The 27,602-nt window shown below is 48.0% G+C and overlaps 2 protein-coding genes across 3 annotated transcripts in view; one reads left to right on the top strand and one right to left on the bottom strand.

The window, feature by feature from the left end:
• Positions 1 to 812: 812 nt before the first annotated feature.
• Positions 813 to 27,521, bottom strand: LOC121493060 (cyclin dependent kinase 2 interacting protein). Of its 2 annotated transcripts, none has more exons than XM_041758583.1 (5): positions 27,508 to 27,521; positions 13,647 to 13,815; positions 10,695 to 10,824; positions 3,528 to 3,657; positions 813 to 1,256 (listed from the first exon to the last, which is right to left on the bottom strand). In XM_041758583.1, the coding sequence occupies exons 1-5, from the start codon at positions 27,512 to 27,514 to the stop codon at positions 1,054 to 1,056; spliced, it is 639 nt and encodes a 212-aa protein (XP_041614517.1). In that variant the 5' UTR covers positions 27,515 to 27,521; the 3' UTR covers positions 813 to 1,053. The 2 variants fall into 2 exon arrangements, with proteins under 2 accessions (XP_041614517.1, XP_041614516.1); XM_041758582.1 differs by lacking the exon at positions 27,508 to 27,521 and adding an exon at positions 25,675 to 25,730.
• TECPR2 (tectonin beta-propeller repeat containing 2) overlaps positions 25,906 to 27,602 on the top strand; it is a 105,034-nt gene continuing 103,337 nt past the window's right edge. The window contains exon 1 of the mRNA XM_041758579.1: positions 25,906 to 25,933. The gene's annotated coding sequence lies outside the window, so the exon portion shown is untranslated. The remainder of the gene's footprint in view (positions 25,934 to 27,602) is intronic.

Below are 27,602 nucleotides of genomic sequence, written 5' to 3'. Positions count from 1 at the left end.
AGAAGGGGCAGATGGAAAGGGAGAAGCAGAGAGCCCGATGTGGGGGCTTGGGTTCAAGAGCCCCCCAGGGACCCCTGGGTTTTTCTTTTATTTTTCAGGCAATGTTTTTTGTAGGTAGTTTTTAGGATGCCATTCTTTATTTTTTTTTTAAATATTTTATTTATTTATTCATGAGAGACACACAGAGAGAGAGAGAGAGAGAGAGAGGCAGAGACACAGGCAGAGGGAGAAGCAGGCTCCATGCAGGGAGCCCGACGTGGGACTCGATCCTGGGACTCCAGGATCACACCCTGGGTTGAAGGCGGCGCCAATCCACTGAGCCACCCGGGCTGCCCAGGATGCCATTCTTTATTACTCAGTTAACTCTCTGTTAATTCTTTTTTTTTTTTTTTAAGATTTTATTTATTTATTCATGAGAGACACAGAGAAAGGCAGAGACACAGGCAGAGGGAGAAGCAAGCTTCACGCAGGGAACCCGACGCGGAACTCGATCCCAGGACCCCAGGACCATGCCTGGGCTGAAGGTGGCGCTAAACTGCTGAGCCACCCAGGCTGCCCTGTTAATTTGTATTTTTTGTTGTTGTTGTTCGTTTTTAAAGATTTTATTTTTTTATTCATGAGAGAAGAAAATGGTTTTACCTTTTCTTCCTTATTTAATTAACTGTTAATTAAACACTAGTTGTAATTACAAAACTAATATAGTGTCATAACAATTTCAATAATAGGTATAAAGTAAAAATACTGAACCAGGGGTTTTTTACATAAATGTTATATAAATACAGCTGACTTACAAAAACAAGATCACTCCATCATTCTGTTGAGTACTCATTTATTTCACGTAGAAGTCCTTTTGGGTGACAGATTCATGATAGGCGCCAATGACGTTGCGTGGCAGACAGTCCCAGCAGCACGCCGTCTGGAGAGGCAACAGGGAGCTGCTGAAGTGACCCAGCCTGGAAGGTGCCAAGGTCGGCGGGTGGCCATGCCCCAGCCCCGGGTCTTACAGGACCACACGGGAGCCACAGAAGCAGCCAGCGGTCCAGAGCTGGGACGTCACAGGGCTCGGTGCCCCGTTTCGAGCAGCATGCTTTCCAGAAGCAGCCTGCTGTTGGTCTCCACGTAGGGCTGGTGCAGCCACATGGACAAGTAGCTCAGGGTGAGGTCGTGGTCCGTGGTGTGAGCCAGCTCCTCAATGACCGTGCGCTTCAGGAGAAGCTCCTTCTGGTACATGTCGGAGAGCTTTCGGGAAACCTCATCTGAAACAAAACATCTCCCTTTAGGAGCAGAAATTCATGGAACTGCTCCTGCCTGGGGGTGAGGCGCCACTTTGAGAAGCTCCTCGTTGAAAATCACACTCGGCGAGAACACGGAGATAAGGAAGGACCAGGAGGGTATTCATCATCCGGCTTGTGCAGATCAGTAGGATTAGACGGCGTGGGAAGTGTCATGAAATTAATAAGTAAGTGTGAACTTTTCTGCTCAACTCTTCAGTCTCGTGATGATCATAAACAGCAGATTCACCTCAAACTGACAATATTCCAATAACACATTACATCAAATGGTTTTATCCTTTTCTTCCTTATTTAGAAGTGAGGTCTCAAATCAGCATCAAATAGGTAGGCCCTTCTTTTGTTACTTTTTTTTTTTTTTAATTTTATTTATTTATGATAGTCACAGAGAGAGAGAGGCAGAGACATAGGCAGAGGGAGAAGCAGGCTCCATGCACCAGGAGCCCGATGTGGGATTCGATCCCAGGTCTCCAGGATCGCGTCCTAGGCCAAAGGCAGGCGCCAAACCGCTGCGCCACCCAGGGATCCCCCCTTCTTTTGAACTAACAAAGCTAAAGGTAACTCTGAGGGGCCACTGCGTGGTTTAGTCAGTTAAGCATCCAACTTTTTCTTTTTAAATATTTTACTTAAAAAAAAAAAAAATAAATATTTTACTTATTAGAGAAAGAGTGAGAGAGTGTGCACGGAGGGAGAGGGAGAAACAGACTCCTTGCTGAGCAGGGAGCCCGATGCGGGACTCGATCCTAGGACCCTGAGTTCATGACCTGAGCTGATGGCAGATGCTTAATTGACTGAGCCACCCAGGTGTCCCAGCAACCAACTCTTGGTTTCAGGTCAGGTCACGATCTCAGGGTTGTGGGATCAACCCTGCATCAGGCTCTGTGCTCCGCAGGGAGTCTGCTTCTCTCTCCCTCTCTCTCTGTCCCTCCCCCTGCCCTGCTTGTGCACATGCCTGTACTTCCTCTCTGTCAAATAAATAAATCTTAAAAAAAAAAAAAAAAAAAAAGGCAACCCATGTTCCAGTAGTTTTCTTCTGTGGGGTTGGCTGAATTGACCTCAATTTATCATTTTTTTCAATGCAGGGCTTGAACTCACAACCTTGTGATCAAGACCCGAGCTGAAATCAAGAGTCAGATGCTCAGGGTGCCTGGGTGACTCAGTCGGTCTTTAGCTCAGGTCATGAGATTGATCCCTGCATGGAGGGGTGGGGGATGGTCCTGCTCAGCAGGGAGTCTGCTTCTCCCCTGCTCATGCTCTCTCTCTGTTAAATGAATAAATAAAAATCTTAAAAAAAAAAAAAAGTTGGATGCTTCAGCAACTGAGCAACCCAGGCACCCCCAAAACCCATCTTTCTATAAAAGAAAAAAAAATTCTGCTTCTGCAGAGGACGTGGAATTCATTGTACCCATTGTTGTTTTCTTCTTTAAAGGTTATTATTATTTTTTTATTAGGTAATCTCTGTGGCCACTGTGGGGCTTGAACTCATGACCCCAAGATTAAGAGTCACTGGCTCTATGGACTAGGTCCAGCCCAGGTGCCCCAACCACTTGGTGTTTTTTTGTGTGTGTTTTTTTAAGATTAATATTTATTTATTTATTTATTTATTTATTTATTTATTTGACACAGAGAAAGAAAGTGCATAAGCTGAGGGAGGGGTGGGGGGAGAAGCAGGCTCCCTGCTGAGCAGGGAGCCCAACACGGGGCTCCATCCCAGGACCCCAGGATCACGACCTGAGCTGAAGGTAGGCACTTTACCGACTCAGCCACTGAGGGGCCACACCTTGTGTCCCCAACCCCGACCACTTGGTTTTAAAGGGGTAACAGAGGCGCCTTGCTTCCCATGTCTGTAATTATGTTTAACATTCTTTGGTAATTATTGGAGGCAAGAAGAAATGCCTATTCTATCTATGCCCCTCAATCTCCTTCCCTTCCAATGGGTTCTCTCAAATTGAATTTCTTTTTTCTTTTTTTAAAGATTTTATTTATTCATGAGAGACAGAGAGAGAGGCAGAGACACAGGCAGAGGGAGAAGCAGGCTCCATGCAGGGAGCCCGACGTGGAACTCGATCCCAGGACCCCAGGATCAGGACCTGAGCCAAAGGCAGATGCTCAACTGCTGAGCCACCCAGGCATCCCTCAAACTGAATTTCAAAGCCTGTCAGCTTCATCAAGATCTAAAGAACACAAATGCCCTCATGATTTCTACTCCTGAGAATCAACGAGGAGAGAACTACTTACAGAAATAGGCTGTGGGCCACGTGTGAAACAGGGGAGGGCGATGCCTCCCATCCCTGTAATGGTAGTCCTCTAGCTCACAAACTCCCTTGGTGGTCGAAGACAGCTTTTCCATTTTCATCTGGATTTTGGCCTGGAAATAGATTAATTGGGAACATGAGAACCTCATCTGAAATCCATTCCTGTCTCAGATTCAATAACTCTAAGATTTCGGAGCTAAGATGTAGAAGTCTGTTGGGACCCAAAGTCCAATAACTCAACACTGTTAACTCTGTGCGCCGCACGTTTCTGGGGAGATGGAGGCAGAGAGTTGCTACAATTTCATTAATCTGGATTACTTCAGAAATAAACCCTGGATTTCCAGCACTGGAAAGAAAAAGCTTGCCGACTCCCACTTCGCTAAGATTTCTGAAGGCACTAACTTTTTAGCACCAAAAACCCAGAGGAATCGCAAGGCAGGCCCCACTTTTATGCAATGAGAAGAGAAAGGGTATATTATATGAGTTCATTTCTGACTTTTATTAGCTGCCTCTGAGATTACTGAAACCTTGAAGGCTCAGTTTCCTCATTTGTAGAACGGTGGTAATGAAAGGCAGCCTGACACACTTGACACGGGAAGTGGTGAGAGCGGACGGCGACGGTGCTCGGGTGGGTGTGCTCTGCGGGAAGCCGCTGACCACATCATCTGCCCGGCCACTGCAGGGGACCCGGGCAGCATCTCCACTGCACGGATGAGCCAGCAGAGGCTCTGACAAAGTGCGTCCTTTCACATGGTGGTGAAGAAGACCAAGTATTTCTGAAGTACCTAGTTGGAGCTATAGATGGGTTTGTTAAAAAAAGGGGTGAAGTGACTTAAGATTTCAGTTTCAAGCAGCACAGACCTACTAAGACCACATTATAACTCCTGTGTATACTTAGTCCTAGGTACACGGGTAAGTACAGAGACCTATAAATTGTCAAAATCTGAATTCCTTACACTTGGGTCTTTAGCCACTCTCCCATTATACTGGAAGTGATATAAGTTTACCTAACATTGACTTTTTTTAAAAAAGATTTTATTTATTTATTCATGAGAGACATAGAGAGAGAGAGAGAGAGAGAGAGGCAGAGATATAGGCAGAGAGAGAAGCAGGCTCCATGCAGGGAGCCTGATGTGGGACTCAATCCCAGGAACTCCATCATGCTCTGAGCCAAAGGCAGACCACTGAGCCACCCAGGCGTCCCACTAACATTGATTTTTAAAGGACTACACTCTTCTTCCCAATCTTTTTAGGTTTGTTATATCGCTTGGCCCAATCCCAGGAGGTAGGACTCAGCATTTCTAATAGAATCGGGATGATCCTGAGGGCTGCTGAGCTAGGGAAGGTCAAAGCCAGCACCCCCACCATGCTTCCTGACCCCAGGTCTCTTGATGCACCATCCTATGTTCTTTGCATCCTGCAGCAGCTCCCTCTTGCCACCTAATTCAAAGCAGAGCTTATAAATGATCAGGAGAGCAAGAAAAATCCTGGAGGCCTGACCCAGGTCATCAACAGAGACAAAGGTTACGCAGTGAGCAGCCCTGAACCTGCAGGACGTGAACCTGCCCACATTCCCAGCTCATCGTCAGTACATCTCCTCCCACCGACCAAACTGCAAAATGTTCATCCAGATTAGGGAAACGGGTGTGTGAAAGCCTCCTGCCAAGGTCAAACTCATTAAAGACATTCAAAGCCAAGTCTGGGAAATCACTCTCCACAAGCTGGAGAACAGGAAAAATGATATTAAAAATGATATTAAAAAATGACATTAACTTTTCGGTTTGAACATAGAATGAGAACTTGTTTCCAAACCTCTTCAAAATAGAATAAATTCACCAGAGCAGAGGATTTTAGTGCCTGACAGCTGGCACTCGGATCTTGGTTTCTAAAACCATAAGAGCAACAGGGGCTCCTTGGAGAAATGGCTGATCCTAGGATGGAGGCAGGAAATACATGGGATGGGCCTGGAGCATCTCGTAATACTAGAAAGTAATGAAGTGTTCGAAAACACCCAAAGCAAAAACAATGGTGGAAGCATGTCAAAGGGACAGAGGAGCCAACAGAACTCTTCATGGCCAAAGCAGAAACAATTTGAGGAACAAAATAAAGCAATAAATATATTATAACCAAAGTGGAAAAAAAAAACCCATGAGTCCATACTGCTAGAAACAAATGGTCCAGTAACTAATAGGTGGGGGAAGAGAGGCAGGATTTATGTACATGCTCTGTCCCCAAGGAGGTGGGGAAGAACTTTCCATGCCTCCAGGGTGGGCTGTGTGCACAGCAGGAAAGGAGCTCCTTTTGCAGAGCAACCCGGGAGCACCTCAGCCAGGTGGTCAAGGTTAACACCCACGGGGATATGGCGGGGTCACAGTCCACGCCCTTGACGGGATGTGATGATATCTCCTCTCTGTGGTCTCCTCGAAAAACCCACAACCCCTGCCAAACCAGAAGAAAGTCATCAGACAGCTCCCAAGTGAGGGGCAGCTGCAAAATGCCTGACCAGTACTCCCCAAAACTGTCAATGTCATAAAAACCAAGGGAAGCCTGTGGGACTGTGGTGGCCCGAGGAGCCTAGGGAGACACAATGACTACGTTCACCGTGGCGCCCGGGATGGCAAGAGGGCACTGGGGAAAAGTGAAGGAAATGCGAATAGACTACAGCCTTCACTCAACAACAGCGCATCAATACTGGCTCACTCATTACAACATACGTGGCGTACGCGTTTGTGATGTGTAGGACAGTCGCGTATGAAACGGGGTGCAGGCTGGGGATGGTTTACGCGACCTCTGTCATACCTGCTCAAGCCTTCTGAGCTTGGAGACTGTCCTAATAAATAAAGTGTCCCTAAGAATGTAGAGAATATGAGCCCCTGGGTGGCTCAGCGGTTGAGCGTCTCCCTTCGGCCCAGGGTGTGATCCCGGGGTCCTGGGATCGAGTCCCACGTCGGGCTCCCCGCAGGGAGTCTGCTTCTCCCTCTGCCTGTGTCTCTATTTCTCATGAATAAATAAATAAATACAATCTTAAAAAAAAATAAAGATAGAGAATAAATTCACTGGATCAGGACATTGTGGCTTGGGGAGTCTGTAGAGACGTGGGGCCCTGCCTCGTCCCACAGTCACTTGGCTGTGGCTTAGTAACCCTGTGCCACGTGGGATGGCCTATCTTGCAACTCGGGGGACTAGCCTCGGGCCGGTATGCCTCTCCCTCCCACTCATACTTGCCTTTGAAAGAAATAAAACTCCCCTTCTTAGGAAAAAGGGAGTAGGCCCCGGGCTCAAAGACTTTGATGGGGAGGCACTATTCAGCTGCCATGTGTATAATGTGATTTTAATTGTATTATAGAAAAATGTTAAGTAAATAAACAGGATGGGATTAACACAAATAGTGAGGTAGATGTAAGGGAGGGAATGTGTGTACACTGACGTGGCTCCGCCCAGGACTTCATTCCTCCAGGAGCTTGGTCATAAACCCACTGAGTAATCCTCCAGCCTTCTGGGGGCACATTTCCTGCCACGAGACACACCCCGTCCGTGGGAGCCTGTTCCAGCTCCGCATAGGACCTGCTACGTTGTTCCCTGGTGGGAGCCAAAGCCTCTGCCAGGACCAGGGATCTCTCTCGTCCCCTCAGAGGCCTCAGAAAACCAGGAGGCCACTTCCTTTCCTTGGGACAGCCTTTTGGTTGTGACGGCAGCTGTTTTGTCTACTGGTCCCCCCTTTTCTGGGCGAAAACTCCAGTTCCTCCAATTACATCTCTCTGACAAGGGTGGCCTCCCCCAGGTCCCCACCAGGCCCCTCCAGACACGCATCCACACTGTCTCCCATCGTTTTGTTGGCTGTCATGCACACAGCCCAGGCTTCATCTGAAGATCTTGGGAACTCGGCTGACCATGAGTACGTGGTCACCTACGACCCAGCGGCGACTTTCCCCTGACCTGCCTCACCCTGGGCCTGTGCTGCAGGTCAGAGGGACCAAAGGCAGGTGCCCCACATTTCCTCTGCTGCTGCTCAGTCCATCCTGCTAGCTGGGTTTTCTGGATCTTGACTCTCCCCGCTAACATCTTCTCACGCTGTCCCTCCTTGGCACAGGTTAGTGGGGCTGAGGAAGGAGTCCCGGGGTACCAGCCTGCCACTGAAGAATGGGGAGAACCTAGGATGGACACACAAAACCAACCAATCACTCCTGGCATGCCTGAAATGAAAGGCACACCCTTTCTTCCCCACTGGCTCCCCCTGAAACTTCTTTCTAGTGGGTACAGTTATAAATGAGAGTGTGTGATCTAACAAGAACCAAATGGCCTTAAAAACAAAATCCTGGGGAGCCCCGGGTGGCTCAGCAGTTTGGTGCCTGCCTTTGGCCCAAGGCGTGATCCTGCAGTCCTGGGATCGAGTCCCAGGTCAGGCTCCCTGCATGGAGCCTGCTCCTCCCTCTGCCTGTGTCTCTGCCTCTCTCACTCTCTCTGTGTCTCTAATGAATAAATAAATAAAATCTTTAAAAAATAAAATAAAAACAAAATCCTTTCAGATTTTTTTTTACATTTTATAAAAGTCACATTAGTATGTGTTGAAAATGTTTCCCGTTCTGACACAGCTTTGAGATTCTGCAACATGCTTCATCCTGGAAGGGAATGAGGGGTGAAGAGGCTCTGGGGGAGGGGGGGGCAGTGGTGCATCAAAGTGACAAACAATGCGGGGGTCAGGCTGGAGCGCAGCTGACTGAGCACCCTGCTTTTTGGCTGTTTAAATTATTTTAATATGTACATCTGCTTTTTGTTCAAACAAGAATACATCTTTTTAGAAGATTTATTTATTCATTTACTTGGGAAAGGGGAGAGAAAGTGTGTGCAGAGGGAGAGAGAATCTTAAACAGACTCTGCACGGTATGCGGAGCTAGACGTGGGGCTGGATCTCACGACCCTGAGAGCATGGCCTGAGCTGAAACCAAGAGATGGATGCTTAACCAACTGCACCACCCAGGTGCTCCCCGCCCCCAAAATATTTGCCATGATCAAATGGGTTCACTTGGGGAAAAGAAAACAAAGTGGGCAGTTTTCTAGAACTTACAGCTTTGTCAATTTCAATGGCTTATATAGCCTGTGTCCACAACCTGCTGGCTGGTATCTGAGTGTCCAGACCTCACCTGCCAGAGACACAGCTGCCAACACGGTGACAGACCAAGAAAGCAGATCTCGCAAAGCCCACGCCCTTTACTCTCCCACCTTCTTGTGTGTGGGGGTCAACGCGAAGTCGTGGACCCGTCTTGTTACCTGCTCGAGGGGCACATGGAGGGCAAGTGTGTCTCCCTGCAGCACAGCCCCAGGCAACGTGAGGCAGAACACAAAACAGGACAATTACCAAAACCTATTCGTTTATTTAGGGGAGATTATGTAGCCCCATAAGCATCCTAAATATCCCAAAGACAGTACTGATTTCACTCACAAAGAAAAGGCCAAATTACTAAAGTGTCCTCGACCATTTATTTTCTCGTTTTAGTGTTTCCGAAGCCCTAATGCATCTTATAATTGATGTGTTATTTTATTTTTATTTATTTATTTTTAAATATTTTATTTATTTATTCATGGGACACAGAGAGGGAGAGAGGCAGAGACACACGCAGAGGAAGAAGCAGGCTCTATTCAGGGAACCCGATGTGGGACTCGATCCCAGGTCGCCAGGATCACGCCCTGGGCCGAAGTCGGCGCTAAACCGCTGAGCCACCCAGCATCTGTGATGTGATATTTTAAATTGGGGGCACCTGGAGGCTAGTAGGTCAAGTGTCTGACCCTTGATCTCAGTTCAGGTCTTGATCTCAGGGTCGTGAGTTCAGGCCCTGCGTTGAGCTCCACGCTGGGCGTGGAGCCTACTTAAAAAAAAATAAAAGGGGTAGTGTTTTTTTCCCTGAAAAACTCTTTTACACTGCTAGTCAGCTTTAGAACAGTTAGAATCCTCAATCTGAACAGCTGGTATCTTGAAGAAATATAATCATGCTCCACATATTCTGTTTAATAGGTAAGGACTCATGCTAAGTATCAGAAACTTTTCCATCAAAAAAGATTAAAGGATAAAGATTTCCTATGTTCACGGGTAAGTTTTAGTTACCCAAGTGTGAGAATGTGCCCGGCAAGGAGAGGAGGGGCTAAGTCTATATTTGGAGGCAGGTATGGTAGGTACTGGAACCCAGTCATTAGTTAGACATTGAGAGCATCTCTCCTGTGGCTGGCAGGGCCCACAGGCCAAATTAGGCCACACCCGACTTCCGTATGGTCCAAGAGCTCAGAATGAGTTTTACATTCTGAAATAGTTCAAAGAGAATGTGAAAAGAATATTCTACGACACATGAAAATTATTAACATTTCAGCGCCCATAAATAAAGTTTTATTGGAACATAGCCATGCTGACAGAGACTTGAACTACCTCCATTTGTACATCCCGGTGATGGGAACCAAAACTACCCCCTCAAGCAATGACAACTACCCGGAACCGGCAAGATCCCGTGTGACTGACCCAGTGACCGAGATCAGCCTGACTTTTACTGCCCACCTGCATGTACCCACCGACCCCTGTCCCACATTCTCCTTACATAACCCTGCGGGTCTTTCCAGCACTTTGGAAATGGTCTTTGGACGCGAGTCCACCATCCTCCCGGTGTCAGCCTCCTGAAATAAACTCCTTTCTTGTGTCCCCACCACCTGTCTCTCTGCCTATGGATTTTGTCAGCGGTGAGTGGCCCAGCCTGGCCTGTTTGGGAGCCCGGAGCCAGGTGCTCGTGCACTCCTGCACCCCAGCTATGACGCCATTCACTTCTATACCCTCCCTGACCCATTTTAGCACCTTGCTACCTGGTGGAGCCAGTGGTAACAAGATACGGTATGGCCCACAAAGCCCAAAATATTTACGGCACAGAGCCCTTGGAAGGGGGTGAGATGGACTAGACATCATGTAGGGCAGAAAGAACAAAGGTCTAGGACAGCATCCTGGGGAGCACTGAGATTTAGGGGGCAAGTGGAAGAGGCTAAGGAGAGAAAGATCGGGGTCAAGAGGAAAGCACCTCCCAGGGCGCGGATACCTGCAGAGCACTGAGGGAGCCCCAAGTACACCCCTGGGCCTCGGTGACTGTGAGCACAGGTGGCCAGGGGCTCTGGATCTCACCAAAGCATCGTAGGTGGTCTGCAGCTCCTCACACAGCGCCTCCAGCTCCTTGCTATATTCTGGAAGCCTCTTGTCCGCATCTTCCCTGGAAGCCGGGCTGCTGCTCTGTAACTCTGTCTTGTCTTCACTCCTGGACAAAATGGAAAGGCGTGGAAACAAAGTACACTCTGAAAGGCACCTCACTTTGTTATGGCAGACCCTGGAAAGCGTGATCTCCACATAAACGTGTCAGACATTAGGCACAGGTGTTATCTCATGTGGCTATAACATATGATTACTATTTATGTCCACAATGAGCACGTCCACCAGTTTTGCACTAGAGTGAGTCAGCTGAATGCAGCCCCACAGTGTCCCCTGGCCTAGGGCTCTGCGCTGGGCGTACAATGACGACTGAGACGTGACCATTTCCCCAGAGTTCACCATCTGGGAATTATTTGGTAAACTGAACCCTGGGGCCTGTGGGGCATGAAATTTAATCTAGTGTGGTCACAACACTTCAGGGAAAAATTAAACATAAAAACAGAACAGACAATATCAGAAAGCTCCTTACGCAGGAAGGCAAAGAACTGTCTCTTGCTGGAGGGCCTCGGCAGGAAGAGGCAGCAGAGGACCTGTGGCATGTGACGTGCGGTGGGGACTGGCCAGAGCCGGGGGACAGCAGTTGAGACTCTCAACTCTAGCTAATGGACAATGACTTAGGAACACAGAACTGTAACTTTGAGAAATAAGAAACCATACATGTGGGCAGCCCGGGTGGCTCAGCGGTTTAGCACCGCCTTCAGCCCAGGGCATGATCCTGCAGCCCCGGGATCGAGTCCCACATCGGGCTCTTTGCATGGAGCCTGCTTCTCCTGCTGCCTGTGTCTCTGCCTCTCTCTCGGTCTCTGTCTCTCATGAATAAATAAATAAAATCTTAAAAAAAAAAAAAAAAAAGAAACCATATATGTAGGAAAGTGTAAAGAATAATGAAGCAAACCTTCCAATCAACCACTAACAGGTTTTCTCATGACTCCTTTGTCTTTTTTAAAGAAATTGCTGGGGGGAAGGGGGTGGCGCCTGGGTAGCTCAGGTGGTGGTGAAGCGTCTGCCTTCGGCTCAGGTCATGATCTCAGGGTCCTGGAATGGAGGCTCGCATCAGGCTTTCTGCTCGGTGGGGAGTCTGCTTCTCTTCCCTCTACCCTTCCCTCTGCTTGTGCTTTCTTTCTTTCTCAAATAAATGAAAAAAAATTTTTTAATACAAATATCTTTTTTTTCTTTTTTAAGATTTATTTTGAGAGAGAGAGCGCGAGAGCACGAGTGGGAGGGGCAGAGGGAGATGGACAGAATCCCAAGGAGACTCTGTGCTGAGTGTGGAGGTGACACAGGGCTCAATTTCTGAGATCAGGATTGAGCCAAAACCAAGAGTCTGATGCTTAACCAACTGTGCCACCCAGGTGCCCCTAAATAAGAAAAATCTTAAAAAAAAAAAAGAAAGAAAGAAATTGCTAAGGAAAAATACACTCCTTTGTCTCCTCTACTCTCCATCCTCCACCTGATACCTGATACCCAGTCATCAAAAGTGGGGAGTGGGGTTCTCCACACCAAGTAATTCTCAGTTGATGGCCAACAGCTGGGCACCCCACAAGTTAAGTCCATTTATACAGTATCTACCAGAAACAGCCTCAGGTCCCACAGGTCAACACTTGGACCCACATGGCTGTCCCACTCAACTCCAGACACTAACGCCAGTCTAGGATGTCCCCTGTGCTTCTGATCAACGGGCTCTGAATAAGAGGTTCACTTGACCGCCCCCTTGGACCTGAAGGGTTTGCTGGAGCGGGTCACAAAACTCTGGAAAATGGTTTACTTACTAGACTGCTGGTTTATTACAAAGGATATCACAGGATATGAAAGAACAGCCAGATGAAGACGTACATAGGGCAAGGGTCTTGAGCACAGGGGCTTGGGTCTCTGTGGAGTTTGGGTGCCACCCACCCTTCTGGCACGTAGAGGTGTTATTGTTCACCAAACCAGAAGCTCTCCAAACCTATCCTTCTGGATTTTTATGGAGGCCTCATTACGTAGGCATGATTGATTAAATCATTGGCCATTGGTGACTGACTCAACCTGCAGGCCCTCCTCCCTCCCTGAGAGGTGGGTGAGAGGCTGGAGCTGGAAGTTCACACTCTCTAACCCGCTGCCTGGTCCCCATGAGGCTTTCCAGAAGTCACCTCCTTAACATTAACTCAGAGGTGGCTGGAGAGGACATGTTATAAACAGTAAGACACTCCTTTCACCTGGATCATTCTGGAAGACAGAAGACCATACATTGTAACAGAGGATGCTCCTATTGCTCTTATCTGTCAGGAAGTCAGAAGGGTTTTAGGAGCTGTGTGCCAGGAGCAGGGAGGGAGACCAAAGAGATATTTCTTCCTATAAATCACATCACAGAAAAAAAGTGCAACGTTGTGAAGTCCAAGCCGTACTGATCTGCCCAACACTCATCCATCCCAAAGGTGTGAGCTTCACAGCCAGAAGGCCTGTGTCCTTCCAATCCATTTTTATAATTTTCTATAGACATAACCGTGAACAATATGTAGCGTAACTTTTTATTTAAAATAGACATATACAGTTTATACCTCCATACAACATTTTACCTCTTGTTACTTTTTTTTTTTAGGATTTTACTTATTTATTCATGAGAGACACAGAGAGATAGAGAGAGGCAGAGGGAGAAGCAGGCTTCCTGCTAGGAAGTCCCAATGCGGGACTCGATCCCAGACCCCAGGATCACGTCCTGAGCTGAAGGCAGCGGTTGAGCATCCGCTGAGCCAGCCAGGCTTTTCTTAATAGAATTTAATTTACGCATGTGGATTAAGACTACCATTCCCGCCCTAGAAGACTCCCAGGAGACTCGTGTCCGATCACTAAGGGTGCGGGGCTTAGAGCACGAGGAGCTCTATACGTACTTACCATAAACTGATTTTCAGGTTGGCAATTTTATTTGCGGTAGCAAAACCTGTGTCATTAAGGCTTTCCCATTTCAGGATTAAATTATGCCAATCAGCGGCATTGTCCTTAATTTTTCTCGCACTGACAGATAAGACAGGTTTTCTGGGCGTTGTTCCTCCAAGAGTGTTTGCTGATAGGGAGTAAAAGAAACATAGTTATTATGAAATTTGTGAAAATAAACAAAAGGAGCCTCATTTAAAATGGAGTGGGGAAGCCCTGAAAGGGCAGCTCCCGGGCCCACACACGACTTGCTGCGGCCCGCACGACCAGCAGGAAGGAGGAATATAGGAACCATTATGACAAGGGAGGACACTTTTCACGTAGGAATTTCATTTCTGTTTTTGAGAAAAAGTAGATCCCTCCCCGCTCCAGCAACAACGCACTGACTACCACTGGCACCAATGAGAAAGCCCTAGAACCTCGAACTCTTGCTCTCCACAGACACGTGATCAGCACCTCCCCATTGCCCCCTAAAACCTAATCAAAGCTGCCCTTCCCTTTGCCTCTTCGACTGGCCTACGATTCATCGTGGCGAACTGTCCCGAACTGGAATTCCTTCGCTATTCCTGGACAAGCTCATTTTTTTACTTAGAGATGCTCTTTGCTGTCTGCAGTTTACATTACTTGGTGGTCAGAGTGGGGTCCGAAGGAGAGGACCCCAGGGGATGACGACCTCCAGGCCTGTGCGCGGTGCCTCCACGGAGCTCTCGTGCTCATCCTCTGGAGAGTCTCTCAGATGTCGAGTCCTCCCCTTGGAGGAGCACCTGACTATTAGGATCCGCTTAAAGTACTTGCTTTTATTTTTCAAACATCAGATTTTGAGTAATAGGATCTTGATTCTCTACTCTCTCAGAGGGTCCTCCTTCTGGGACCCCAGATGGTTTTATGTTCAAAAGCTATTGTCCTGGGGGCACCTGGGTGGCTCAGCTGGTTAAGCGTCTGCCTTTGGCTCAGGTCACGATCTTAGAGTCCCAGGATCAAGCCCCGCATCAATCTCCCTGCTGGGGGGGGGGGGGGGGGGGGGGAGCAGTCCGCTTGTCCCTCTGCCTCTGCCTCTTTCCCTGCTCATGCTCTCTCTCCCTAATAAATAAATATTTCTTTTTTTTTTTTTTAAAGAGAATGTGACTTTTTATTTTTTAAAGATTTTATTTATTTATTCATAAAGACACAGAAGCAGAGACACAGGCAGAGGGAGAAGCAGGCTCCATGCAGGGAGCCCGACATGGGACTCGATCCAGGGTCTCCAGGATCATGCCCTGGGCTGCAGGCGGTGCTAAACCGCTGCACCACCGGGGCTGCCCATAAATAAATATTTTCAAAAAAAGCTATAGTCCCCCCCTCACATGCATTATTATTACTTACTTATTTATTTTTATTCAAGTATATTAACGTACAGTGTTATATTAGTTTCAGGCACACAATATCGTGATTCAACACTTCCATATATGCCCCAGTGCTCATCACAAGTGTGCCCCTTCATCCCCATCACCTGCTTCCCTCATCCCCCACTCACCTCTGTCCTGGTGATCATCAATGTGTTCTCTGTGGTTGAGTCTTTTTTGTTCCTTTTTTGTTTGTTCATTTGTTTTGTTCTTAAATTCCACATATGCATGAAATCATATGATATTTGTCTATCTCTGACAACCCGACATCAAAAAACCAATAATCTAGTTAAAAGATGGGCAGAGGATCTGAACAGACCTTTTTCCAAAGAAGATATACAGATGGCCAAGAGACACACGAAGAGATGCTCAGCATCACTGATCATCAGGCAAATGTGAATCCAAACCACCATGAGGTATCACCTCACACCTGTCAGAACGGCTGGTATAGAAAAGACAAGAGGGGAGCCTGGGTGGCTCAGTAGGTGAAGCATCTGCCTTCAGGTCAGGTCATGATCTCAGGCTCCTGGGATTGAGCCCCATATAGGGCCCCCTGGTTGGCAGGGAGTCTGCTTCTCCCTCTCCTCCTGTCCTTCCCCCACACTTGTGCTTGCTCTGTTTCTCTTTCTCTCTCTCACATAAATAAATAAAACCTTTTAAAAAAGACAAAAAATAACATGTTGATGAGGATGTGGAGAAAAAGGAACCCTTGTGACTTGTTGGTGGGAATGCATTTTGACTAAATGGACCAACTTAACCAAAGACAAGTCAAAACTTCGATGGCCATTATGGGGAATTCTTGACCCCCACAAACTTTTCTTGGAACTAATTATAAAGCTCTGGAGCTAAAATTAAGCAGACTCCATGGGATGCCTAATTTGATGGGTACCTGGAGGCTTCTAAACAGATTCAGGACTCTCAAGTTGCCTCTTTGTAAAATACTGATTCCAAATTAACCAAGTGGAACAAACAATTAAAGAAAAGACGAAGATCTTCTGAGGCCTTGTGCTCTCCTCTCATGCTCTTGGTCTCAGGGCACAGGACTGCCACCTTGCACAAAGCCCAGGGCCACCTTCCTCTTTCCCACATTGTCCCACTTCCTTTATACCCTGAACTTCCTCATTCAATCCTTTCTCTGAACGTCCTTCCCCTTCTCCCCAAGCCTATTAAAACCTGCCCCATTACCGTCAGACCCTCTGAGGATCCAAATGCTAAACCCCCAATTTCTCATGTGCTCTGGACTAAAGCTGAATTCGGAGCTACAGTCAAAGACTTTCCCGAAGTGAGATTTGGGAATCTTAGATTTGCTGAAGACCCTCGTAGATCCTCAGAGATTTGCTGAGTTGCTTAATATGGTGATTCAAACTTATCAACCCAATTTCTGAGATTTATACCCGCTATTACACACGTGTGCTGTCGAGGGCCAGTCCCAGCGCTGGGTGAACCTGCCACTCGGGAGGATGCTGATGAGAGAGGACGCCAATGACCTCCATTCTGACCTCAGTCAGTACTTCCTAGATGACTAAGTTCTCCTTTCCAGCTTATCTCTTAACTCAGGCAAGAGAACCAGCTGGCAAAGCAACCTGTGAGGGGAACCAAAACTATTCCCTCAAGCAACAAGGATGCCCCGAGTCAGCAGGACCCCTGATGACTGACCCCAAGGCGATGAGACCTGACCTTTGCTGCCCCCTGCACGCACCCACCAACCTTTGTCCCACATTCTCCTTATATAAACCTGGAAGCATCTTCAGCACTTTGGAGACGGTCTTTGAGACATGAGTCCACCTGCGTCGGGCTCACTGAAATAAACTCCTATCTTGTGTCACTACCACCCGTCTCTCTGCCTGTGGATTTTGTCAGCAGTGAGTGGCCCAGCCTGGTCTGTTTGGGAGCCCGGAGCCAGATGCTCATGCAGCCCTGCATGCTGGCCGCATGGAAAGATCTTTAGCACCATAGATGGGACACTATCCCCTGCCTTGCTATATTATTGAGTTCCTGCAGGCGCTAAGGGATGCCCCAAACCTGCTGAATGCACTAAGATTCAAGCTTGTACCCAAAAGCCCAATGAACTCATGTGTGATTATTACAGCTGGCTCCAAATTGTTGTTTTTTGGTTTTTCTTTTCTTTTTTTTTTTTTTTTTTGAGGGAGAGAGACAGTGTGTGCATGCATGTGTACAGATGGGACAGGGCTAGGCAGAAAGAGAGAAAATCTTAAGCAGACTCCACACTCAGTATGAGCCTGATGCAATACTCAATCTCATGACCCTGAGCTCATGACCCTAGCTAAACTCAAGAGTTGGATGCTTAACCAATTGAGCTGCCCAGGCACCCCTCCAAACTGTTTTTAAAGAAAATTCTGGTCTTCCTTTAAACACTGTATCCACTTGGATTTGGATAGTTTTATCCAAATAAAACTATCCAACATGGGTAGTTTTTTTTTTTTTAAAGATTTTATTTATTTATTCATGACAGACACACACACACACACACAGAGGAAGAGACATAGGCAGAGGGAGAAGCAGGCTCCATGCGGGGAGCCTGACATGGGACTCGATCCCGGGTCTCCAGGATCACACCCCGGGTTGAAGGCAGCGCTAAACTGCTGGGTCACTGGGGCTGCCCAGATGAGTAGTTTTTAACTCTATGTTCATTAATGGGTCAAACTGGGATCTTCCCCTTCTAGTTAAAATCCCGGGACTCCAGGATCATGCCCTGGGCCGAAGGCAGGTGCTAAACTGCTGAGCCACCCAGGTGTCCCTACTGGAAAGAGATTCTTGATCCCACTACTTGGGAAGGTCAAGAAGACTTAGCTTTTAATACCTAAAAGAAAGCTTAATAAATCCCCTGCCCTTGGCCATCCCAATTATCAACTTTCCTTTGTCCCACCTATATATGAAAAGGAAGGGAACTCCCTGGGATTACCCACCCCAGGTAATGGTGGATCTCCCAGGTATGGGGATCACCATCAACCCCATAGGGCATTACAGCCAACAACAGGCCCTGTGGGACCAGGCACCATGCCTCAGAGCCATTCCCACCACCACCCTTTTGGCTAAGGGTAGTGAGGAGACAGTCTGGGACCCCGGTAGCCATCCCATGCCCTGGACAGTAGAGGCCCTCCTGAACACCCTTCACCCTCTGGCCAGTCGTCCCCCTCCTATGAAAGCCTCTTCCTAACCTCTCCTCCCAGAACTCCTCGCTGCAGTCACCTCCCTGCTCATGCCAACTCTGCAGATCGTGAGTCCCCTCCATGATGACTGACAGGAGACTCCTTTGCATGACACTGACTTCTCATGGTTCCCTGATGGTTTTTAGGTGAGAGGTAGAAATGGCGAATGTTGTGCTGGATATGTACTTGCAACTCCCTTTGAAGTAACTGAGCAATACTTTTGCCTTAGGCTACTTCTCTCCAACAAGCTGAGCTGTACACCCTCACACGGCATGCTCGCCAAGGGCACAACTGCCTACATTTACTCTACAGCAGATATGCCTTCAGAGTGACTCACAATTTTGTGATTATGGAAACAATGCGGCTTCCCACTTTTAGCAGGGAGAAATTTTCAAATGGATTTTATGTCCAAAATTTATTAGGTGCTATACTCCAATCAGCTGCTCTGGCTATTATTATTTTTATTAGAGAGAGAGAGAGCATAAAGGGGTGGGGGGAAGAGGGAGAGAGATAATTTTAAGCAGGCTCCATGCCCAGCACAGAGCTGATGTGGGGCTTGATCTCATGACGCTGAGATCACGACGTGAACCAAAATTAAGAGTTGTAGACACCCAGGCCCCCCTGCTCTGATAAAGGTTCCTGGGCATTCCACACTTGACTCCCTGGAGGCTAAAGGGAACCATCTCAGTGATATTTCCACCAAGAATGCTCTTCTCAAAGGAACCAACAACCATACCTCTGTTGTGGTCCAAAGGGATGTTTCCCCAAATGACAATCTAGAAGAATTGGCTAGAGATGGCCCCAGAAAAGGAAAAACAAAATTGGAAATCTAATAATTGTTAGTTTGATAAAAAGAGAAAACTCTGGGCCAAATAATAGTCCAGTCCCGCCAGACTCTAAAATTCCTATTACTGACCACTGTGCACGCCGTCATTGTTCTGCTCATAAAATGACCTTTGTAAATCACTACTGGTGGGGAATATTAATAAGGCCATAAAAAGTGCCTACTTTGCTTGTCCCCAACTGCCCAAACTGCAATTCTGGGAAACCTGTCCACACTGTCCCCAGGAATTTTAATTGCCCTATGGACCATTTGAGGTTTGGTGAGTGGCTTTTATTACAGCTCCCCCCATCTCATGGATACATATGTTTTAGCCATAGATTGTATGTTTTCTCACTGAACTGAGGTTTTCCCTTGTGGGCAGGCTACTGCCACCTCTGCTGCTAAAATTCTAAGAGAAAAGATCATTCCTACCTGGAGGACCACCCTGGGACTTCACAGTGACTAGGGAACTCTTCACTGGTCAGGTGATGTGACCAGTCTGTGCTACGTGACTGGTTTTACAACACTCTCACTATATTTACCACTCTCAATCCTCAGGACCAGTTGAACTGGCATCATTAAGATGTAGCTGGCAAAAATCTGTAAACTACTTTGGCCAAAGGCACCGCCAATGGTCATTTTAAATCTCAGGTCTACTCCTTTTGGAATTCATCAACTCTTACCCTTTGATATAATCATATAATCACAGGACGCCCAATGTACTTGGCTCTTGCTTCTTTTGATCCACACGTGATAAAAGGAAACATACTTCAATACTGTAAAAGCCTTATTACTTCTATTGAAAATAACTATGCTTTAGTAGAGCAATCCTTTTACAGCACGCTCCTGGGAGATAAAGACCTTAAACATCACAGCTACAACCTGGAGATCTTGTCTACTAGAAAAATGAATAGACTTTTGGATTCATTTGTCACATCCAAAGAAAGCACCAAACCCTGCACACCAACTGGTGACACGAAAATACAAATCTGCAGGAATTGAAGCCGGCCACTGAAGCAGATAGCTTTCCCGGGATTACCAGACCAGACCTACATATACCTTCTTTCCTTTGCTCTTCTCACTCTTACTTCACCCCCTCTTTCTCCTTCTTCTTCTTCTCCGTCTTTTTTTTTTTTTTTTTAAAGATTTGTTTATTTATGATAGACATAGAGAGAGAGAGAGAGAGAGAGACACACTCAGGAGGAGGGAGAAGCAGGATCCATGCTGGGAGTCTGATGCGGGACTCGATCCCGGGACTCCAGGATCACGCCCTGGGCCAAAGGCAGGCGCTAAACCGCTGAGCCCCCAGGGATCCCTTCCTCTTTCTTCTTCTTTCTTTCTTTTTTTTTTTTTTTTTTTTTGAGAGAAAGAGCATGCATACAAGTGGTGGGAATGGGGAGGAGAAGGAGAGAGAGGATCTCAAGCAGGCTCCATACCCAGCATGGAGCCCAACATGTGGCTCGACCTCACAACCCGAGATCATGACCTGAGACAAAACCAAGAGTTGGACGCCCAACTGAGTGAGCCACCCAGACGCCCCTCACCCTCTTTTTCTTGGAAAGTCAATGCCCCAATCGCATTTCCCAATCCCCCGCAGAAGGAGGAAACCTGACTATTGGATCTGTCACCAGAAGCTCTGATCTGTTCACAATATTGGAGACCCCTTGGTCTTACCTATAACCAATTTCCTTCTAGTGCCAAATGTCACTGTTGATTACACCCACAAGCCTATAGATGTTACCTATCGAGTTAGGCTATTATGACCAGGCATTCCCATATTTGCTTCAGCCTTTCCCCAGTCGTAACCACACTATCAGTTAAATCCCTCCATCTTTGTCAATTGTACAATCCCACATTCTTTTCCTTATCTAAGTGTGGTCTCCCTACACCCAAAGGAAATACAAACAAGTTTATGCCCCTTTGCAAATTTTTAGAAAAGATCTCTTATGAAGGGATGGGCTCTCATAGAATGTCATCCCAATTCCTTTCATCCCTGGATTGAAAAGGTCAATCGGGAAATTCCAACTAATAAATCTATCAATAATAAGACCTTAGCTGGAGTCCCCTGGGTACCACCTGGTTTCATTTTTGTTTACAGTGGACCGCATTTTCCATAGGCATACAAATGCTTAGACAGTTGGCAACTTGGAAGTCAATGTTTATTGTTTATAACAAATAAACAATAACAAACCAGAGGCCTCTGCTGGCCTGCCACATTAGGCCTCCATGGCTCTCTTAACTGGGAACTTCAGGGGACTGTACAACTCCTGGTTTGCCTCTGTAGGGAGGCTTTTCCTCTGGAGTTGGAATAAGAGCAAATGAACACATGATCAGAAATCTCTCCCTAACATTAGAAGAGGTAGCCGATTCTACAGCCAAAGCAAGAACAGCTTGACAATGATCACATAACTTGTTGGCTAAAGGAAGCTTTGGACAATCTACTTGCTGAACAAGGAGGCATTTATGCAATGGCAAATACCACCTGTTTGTTGCACCTGGATAAATATGTCTGGAGAAAGAGAAACCCAATTACACAAGATCAGGGAAGGAGACCTCTGATTACAACAAATTTCACCCAATGACCTCTGGTCTTTTGATCTATTTAGCTGGTTACCTTCAGGTTTGAGCTCCTGGTTTAGAACCATCATCCTGGATTTGTCATATTACTTTTAATTCTGCTTTGTATGATTACTTTTAAACTTTGTACCCATTGCCTGTCAAAACTTTGCAGGAACAGATGCACCAAATAGTGTGATGCTAGCTGAGGGCTTCCAGATGCTCTCCAACACTTAACCTCGTAAGAAAGACATTTTAGATGGGAAATGCTGAGTCCTCCCTCGTACTCTTTCTTGTTACTCACAGGTGGCCTCAGTAGTTTCTAGTCATTATGCACTTTCCTTCCAACCAGAAAGGTCCTTCCTGGCACCCAGGGACAAAAGCCACTATATACGGAAAACCTGACTCTTGATAAAGTGATGCTTTTGAGAAAAGACCTTGATCTAAAGGCAGAAATGTGAAAATAAAGGAAATCTCCTGTACAATAGAGTCAGAAAGCCCTGGAGAGGGGGGTGCTTACACATGTTACCACTTGCTGCAGCCCGCACAACAAGGAGGAATAAAAAGATAAGAATTATCTCAACAACGGAGGACATATTTCACATAGGAATTTTATTTCCTGCTTCTAAGAAAAGGAAGAGCCCTCCGTGCCCCAGTAATAATGCATTAACTGTCGCCTACAGCCAAGGGAGAAACCACTGTGCAGAAACCACTAGACCTCAAACTCTTGTTCTTCTCCAATACACTTGTTTACAATAACCCTTCCCAGTTCCCTCCTGAAACCTAATGAAAGCTGACCTTCCCTTTGTCTCTTCAAACTTGCCTATAGTTCACTGTAGCTTGCCTATCCCAAATTGCAATTCCTCTGCTGTGGTTGAATAATTTTTTTTTTACTTAAATAAAATTGCTCTTTGCTCTGTTAAAATTAACAAACTTTAGTTTAATAAGTCTTAACAAACTAAGATTTTTATGGTCTTAGTTGGAGAGCAAACATATATGTAAGTATACATTTTTTTTTTCTTTCCATCAGAACGAGCCAGATGGAAGAAGATACAGGGGACAAAGTATGCAGAAAGGGGCATGGAGTCTCCATGCTCTGTGAGTAGTACACCATTCTCCTCAAATCTCCACATGTTCATCAACCTGGAGCTCCCCAAATCCCATCCTTGTCAGCTTTTATGGAGGCTTCATTGCATAGGCATGGTTGATTAAGTCACTGGGCAGTGCCCATTGATTGAACCTCCAGCCCCTCTCCCCTGGAGGCACAGGGGAGGCAGGTGGGGCTGAAAATTCTAACCCTTTAATAATCACATGATTGGTTTCTGTAGGGGGGAACCAGCCCCCACCCAAAGGTCACCTAGGAACTTCCCAAAAGTCACCTTATCAATATAACAAGACATCCTGCTCATTCTCACACTTCAGAAACACCAAGGGTTTTACCTCTGTGCCAAGAACAAGACAAAGACCAAATATTTACTTATAAACCACAATATCACAGCCTGTTATGCAAGTCCTGTCTACCACTTCTCCAGCTTCCTCCAGCTTGCTCTCCATGCCTTAGGGCTAGCTCTGTACAAGTTCTGACTTTGACCTAGAATATCTCCCCTGGCCATGTGTGTCCCCACTCACTTGGCTAACTCCTAGTATTCTTTAAGGCTCTGCTTATTTAAGGATCATATTGGTTTTCCCTTCATTCTTTACTTATACCACTAACCAACAATATGCCAGGTATGGGGGATGAAGTGACTGAATGAAACATACCAGGACCATTTTCATGGAACTTACTTTCCAAAGAGGAGGTGGATAATAGACAACCAAATGACCATGACCAATTTATATCTTGGTAAGTGCCTGGTAGAAAAGAAAATGGGGTCTTGTGTTAGAGTGACCCCTGCAGAGATGTCATTTAGGCTTGTTGAAAGGTCAACAGTATGGGTCCTAATGTGAGAATGAGCTTGGTGAGTCTGAAAAACTGAGCAAGGCCAGTGTATCTATGATGAGGGTAGAAGCAGAAAAATGTTCACCTTTAGTCCAGAAGGCTGACCTTTAGTCTACATAGTTCTGAACAAAGATCAAATATGTGCTGGTTAAAAAAATAATACTAATAAAACGTGCTGGTTGCTACATTCTTTTTTTTTTTTTTAAGTTTTTGGTTTTTCTTTTTTTAAAGATTTTATTTATTTATTCATGAGAGACATAGAAAGAGAGGCAGAGACATAGGCAGAGGGAGAAGCAGGCTTCCTGTAGGAAGCCTGATGCGGGACTTGATTCCAGGACTCTGGGATCTTGACCTAAGCCAAAGACAGATGCTCAACCACTGAGCCAACCAGGTGCCCCTGGTTGCTACATTCTTAAAGGGTCTCATGACTGCCTGTAAATCTCACTGATAGTTAATATCGAACTGAATGATAAGCACCAGAGAAATGTTGCAAACGTAGTTTTATGGGTAGAAATTCAAGGAAACATTTATGATATAATATCCTCTGCATGTCTCCTCCACCTTGACCACTAAGCGTATAACCACCAGCTTCATACCGCAAAAATGCAGCCCTTTCTGCCCACAGGTTCTGTCCCCAGGCTACTTAAACAAACTTACTAAGTTGCACCATGCAACATCCCAAGAATTCTTTCTTGACTGTTGTGCTCCATGACCCCACATCAGTTATAATGGAAAGGTGGTGGGGAGGGACCTCGGTGAGGAAGCGGTCAAGCAAATGGAACCTTACATACTAAGATAAAGAGTTTAGGTTTATTCCAAGTCAGTGGAAAGGAACCAATAAGCTTTGAGTAGGAAAGTGATATGATCTGATTTAGGTTTTCAGAAAGCCACTCCTTCCACAAAGAAATCTTCCTGGATCTCCCAGGTTGGGTTAGGACTCATTGCACTAGATGTCTGAAACCACCTCTTCGGGGATCCCTGGGTGGCGCAGCGGTTTGGCGCCTGCCTTTGGCCCAGGGCGCGATCCTGGAGATCCGGGATCGAGTCCCACATCGGGCTCCCGATGCATGGAGCCTGCTTCCCCCTCTGCCTATGTCTCTGCCTCTCTCTCTGTGACTATCATAAATAAATAAAAAATTAAAAAAAAAATTGAAACCACCTCTTCTTGAACTATCACCGACACTCACTAGTGTGGTAGACTTGCTGGGTGGACTGTGAGGCCACCCGAATAGTGACTATGTCTTGTTCCCTCTCCTCACCCAGGCACACAGTAGGTGACAAATGGAATGTGTTAAATGGAGAAAATAGTTTTTACCACCTGCACTATCATGTTCTAAGGGCTTCTCTCCTGCAGTAGGGGCTCCTTGAGGGCGAAGACCACATCTGATTCATTCTCCGTCTGCTCCATATTTAGCAACCCAAACCACAGATCTAACTCCAAGGGACCCCAGGCCAGGAGGGAAAGAGACGGGGAACGAGAGGCCCAGCACAGAGCAGAGGTTCAGCATAGCGGCTCCCTCCCTGATCCTCCCAACCTGCGCACGTTACTACGTGGGATCAAGGTGAGGCTCAAACGAGCTGACCCAGAGAGCACTAAGGACACCACACGGCACGCAGCGAGCACTCGCCGATTGACAGCTCTTATTGGAAGCAAAGGGCTCTGCGGCGGGTAATCCCGAGGGGAACTCAGGGAAAGGTTTTGGGAGGAGCTGGGCATGCAAGCCCTGGCACCCAAGCACCCCGGCTAACGCTAGTTTACAAAGACAATTACAACTTGGGGGGTCAGGATGTGCGGACACTCCCTCGCACACATCCAGTACTTTTTTTTTAATTTTTATTTATTTACGATAGTCACGGAGAGAGAGAGATAGAGAGATAGAGAGAGAGGCAGAGACATAGGCAGAGGGAGAAGCAGGCTCCATGCAGGGAGCCCGACGTGGGACTCGATCCCGGGCCTCCAGGATCACGCCCTGGGCCAAAGGCAGGCGCTACACGCGCCACCCAGGGATCCCACATCCAGTGGTTCTACGCGGGAAGAGAACAGAGGCCCGGCCAAGCCGGTGAGCTCCGGGGCCGCCCGCCGAGCCGCAGGACGCTCCCACCGCGCGCGCGCACCCACCTGCCATGCGTCCGCAGGTATCCCGGGAAGGAGCGGGAAGCCCCGCCCACGCCCGCCGGAAGCGCGCTGACGTGCTTCCGCTCCGCGCTGCCCGCCGGCCGCCACTTGTGGCTCTGCCGCTCTAGCCCGCGGCTGTCGCTCAGCGGGCCCGGCGCGGTTGCCCAGGGAACGGGCTCCCGGCAGCCCCCGCGGCCCGGAGTCCGTCCCCGCCTCCTCCGGCCGGGCCGGGCCGACGAGTCCGGAGGGGCCGCCGCGGGAGGTGAGTCCCCTTCCTCCGCGCCCCTTCCTCGGCCTCGCCCGGGCCACCCTTCCCTGGCCTCGGCGCCTGGAGTCGCCCTGCCCGTCTCGCCCGCGCGCCAGCACCTGAGGCGCCAGGCTGGGCGGTCCTCCGCCGCGTCCCCGGGCCCTCATCCCTCATCCCTCGGCCGTCATCCCTCATCCCCCGTCCCGCGTCCTCGGTCCCCCTGCCGGCCCGCCCGCGGCGCCTGCCTGACGTTGCGCCCGGTACCCCGACCCTCCGCGCCCTGGCGCTGCTGGCGCAGACCTGGGCACGCACCCCCAGGTGTTCAGGAGGGTGAATGGGGGTCCCCTCCCTCAGTCCTGCGTTGGGCCTGGAGGCTTCAAGGATGGGGTGATGGGGTGCCCCGGCGTCAGACCCCCCAGCCGTGCGCTCGGCGCAGGTGATGCCGCGTCGCTGCGCTGCAGCTTTATCATCCGTTAAACGGGGATGATAACGCCTTCCACCCCTGGGTGGGAGGATCAGGTGGGTCCGTGCGTGCGAAGTGCTGAGCACCGAGCCTGGCACCTGATACACTTCACCAAAGGGTCGCCCCTGCTGTGGTTGCCCACATGCTCTACTTCCACTTCCCATCCCTGCTCTTGATCCTTCCTCACTCTCTCGCTGACACTCGGGAATCTTAAGTCTGTTACGTTTGTTCCTTCTGTTCCATCTGCTGGCGGGACTGTGGGGTCCCAGCCTGGGTGCACGCTTTATCTGCTGGAGTGATGCGTTGCACTTGGGGTTGACACCCCCCCCCCCCGCACTTCTTGCAAATCCAGCATGAGCAGAATCTGGGAGTAAAGCCACTGTATCCCGTGTAGTCGCCAGGGTCTCCTAAGCTGCAGAGCTTTTTGTGTTTTCTCACACCCAGTGAAGTGCACCTTGATAGGGTTTCTGGCTTTGTAGGGCTTTTTGTTTTGTTTTGTTTGATCCATGTTCGTTCATTCACCAGGGATTGATTGCTCCGGGATCCCTTGAATGTCAGCCATGTGCTAGGCTCTAGGGATGCTGTGGTCCAGTCGCTGCCGTGCCCTCAGGGAGCTTTCTAACCAGAGAACCAGCCTGTACAAATAGAGGGGATGCTCTCCAGAGTTTTCAGGACTGGCCTTGAGACTGGTGGGGAAGATGGGATATGGATAGTCCTCCTGGAGGAGTGACTAGCAAGTGGTTTTCAGAGGTTTAAGTTATTTTGGAGCCACATTGTCTTTCTCTCTCTCTTTTTTTTTTTTTTTAGATTTTATTTATTTATTTTTTTTTTAATTTTTTATTTATTTACGATAGTCACGGAGAGAGAGAGATAGAGAGAGAGAGAGAGAGAGAGGCAGAGACATAGGCAGAGGGAGAAGCAGGCTCCATGCAGGGAGCCCGACGTGGGACTCGATCCTGGGCCTCCAGGGTCACGCCCTGGGCCAAAGGCAGGCGCTACACGCGCCACCCAGGGATCCCACATCCAGTGGTTCTACGCGGGAAGAGAACAGAGGCCCGGCCAAGCCGGTGAGCTCGGGGCCGCCCCGCCGAGCCGCAGGACGCTCCCACCGCGCGCGCGCACCCACCTGCCATGCGTCCGCAGGTATCCCGGGAAGGAGCGGGAAGCCCCGCCCACGCCCGCCGGAAGCGCGCTGACGTGCTTCCGCTCCGCGCTGCCCGC

This window comes from Vulpes lagopus, chromosome 6 (genome assembly GCF_018345385.1).
Source record: "Vulpes lagopus strain Blue_001 chromosome 6, ASM1834538v1, whole genome shotgun sequence".
Lineage (NCBI taxonomy): Eukaryota > Metazoa > Chordata > Mammalia > Carnivora > Canidae > Vulpes > Vulpes lagopus.
This window is presented reverse-complemented; position numbering and strand designations above follow the sequence as displayed.

Excerpts from the sequence above, each read along its gene's own strand:
- LOC121493060 (XM_041758583.1), bottom strand. Across the intron at positions 3,658-10,694 it reads AGACCACCTACGATGCTTTG|GCCAAAATCCAGATGAAAAT; the intron begins GTGAGATCCAGA and ends ATCTATTTCCAG. Across the intron at positions 1,257-3,527 it reads GTGGCCCACAGCCTATTTCT|ATGAGGTTTCCCGAAAGCTC; the intron begins GTAAGTAGTTCT and ends GTTTTGTTTCAG.